Raw genomic sequence first — 1,622 nt, 5'->3', positions numbered from 1 at the left:
GCGACTGACATGTGGGACCCGCATGCAAGGTACCAACAATGACACATGTGAAAATTTATAATGTTTTTTTTTGCAAAAGTTACAGCGCAACATGTGCGCTCCTGATTGATTTTGGATCAGTCTGCTCTCTCAGTACAAGTTGTAGGATCGCGGTTTCAGTGATTTACATTTTGCAACTTGCGAGACTTAAGTTGTAGTACATCAAATACAAGTTAGAGGATCTTGGATTCTTGGTTGTATTTAAGGTCGCATGCAAAATAGGATTGTTCTGCCACACTACTTTCGTCAAAAAAATGAACTGACGAGCAACTAACCGTTCGAGTTAGAGTAACCATTCGTGCAGAACAAGAAAGCAAAGAAACTAACCAGGGTTCGAGTCGGGACCCCACTTGGCAGCCAGAAGGAGCAGGTGGGAAGCTTGCTTGGTAAGCCTACGAACCGGATGGGGCCGGGGACCCGACCCGAACCCGTGATGGCCGTCAAGCGCGCGTATATATATGTCCGCTCCGCACCCGCACCACTCACCATTCCGGCCCGTCTCCACCCTGAATGCTCAACACCACACCCATCTCGTCAGCCCGCAACCGAGCCAGAGCGCAAGCGAAGGAGAAGGGAGCGCGCGGCAGAGATGGAGAAGGAGAAGGGGGTGGGAGCGGCGGAGGTGGCGGCGGAGAAGGGGAAGGCAGCGGCGGCGCCGGCGGCGGAGTCAGAGGCGGCGGAGGGCGAGATCGTCCCGCTCAAGTCCAGCGACGGGCTCATCTTCGAGGTGCCAGCGGAGGTGGCGAAGCAGTTCAAGGCCATCGCCGACAAGGCCTGCGCCGCCGACGACGACGGCACCATCCCGCTCCCCAACGTCGACGGGCGCACCCTCTGCAGGGTCATCGAGTACGGCCTTGAGCACCACCGGATGAACGACCACCCCGACGACGACATCCGCAGCAGCTTGGACTGGGACGACGAGTTCGTCAGCACCCTCGACGTCGTCGGCCTCGAAGCCGTGATGGCGGCCGCCCAGCACCTCGGCTACGAGCGGCTCCTCCGCCGCTGCCGCAAGGCGGTCCGCGACATGATGGTGGGCAAGACCGGCGAGGAGATCCTCGCGACCTTCGGACTCGAGAACGAATTCACCCCGGAGGAGGCGGAGATCGCCGCCAAGTACGCCGCGAACGTCGAGGACGACTAGCACGCGCGCCGGCCTCCCCACGCCGTACGTTCCTCAGCTTTACCTACTCTCCACGATCGATCTGATAGTTTTGTCCGGTAGAATCGGTTCGAATCGACTTGCTGATGAACCTCCGTGCCTCGTCGATCATGTCTGTCAATATGAACCTATGGGACGATGGGATATGCGTACGTGGTCGCTCTTTAGACTCTACTAGTGGTCAATGTAGATTCAGTCCGAGTCCACTTGTCAGATTTTTTTCGTCATCCTGAGATTACCAGAACATGATGTGCGGGTTGATGTGTCGTCTTGAACTGCTGATGCTTGCATGAAGTCAATATTTTACCCCCAATTGCAGATACATGATTGCTCCATTTCTAGCTAGCAGTGTCATTGTTCTTGGTTCGCCTGTGCTATTGCAACCCAAATATTGAAAGAGATGTCATCTGGTGCAACATTT

At 55.7% G+C, this 1,622-nt stretch overlaps 1 protein-coding gene across 1 annotated transcript; it reads left to right on the top strand.

Annotated features, from left to right (window-relative positions):
• Positions 1-472: 472 nt before the first annotated feature.
• Positions 473-1,329, top strand: LOC127328431 (SKP1-like protein 11). The gene has a single exon (XM_051355031.1). The coding sequence runs from the start codon at positions 473-475 to the stop codon at positions 1,181-1,183; it is 711 nt and encodes a 236-aa protein (XP_051210991.1). The 3' UTR covers positions 1,184-1,329.
• The last annotated feature ends 293 nt before the right edge of the window (positions 1,330-1,622 follow it).

The sequence above is a fragment of the Lolium perenne genome, chromosome 2 (assembly GCF_019359855.2).
Source record: "Lolium perenne isolate Kyuss_39 chromosome 2, Kyuss_2.0, whole genome shotgun sequence".
Lineage (NCBI taxonomy): Eukaryota > Viridiplantae > Streptophyta > Magnoliopsida > Poales > Poaceae > Lolium > Lolium perenne.
Note: the sequence above shows the minus strand (reverse complement) of the source record. Positions and strands in the feature narration are given on the sequence as shown.

What these genes read in the sequence shown, in the direction of transcription:
- LOC127328431 (XM_051355031.1), top strand. Translation starts at nt 473, where the DNA reads ATGGCCGTCAAGCGCGCGTATATATATGTCCGCTCCGCACCCGCACCA.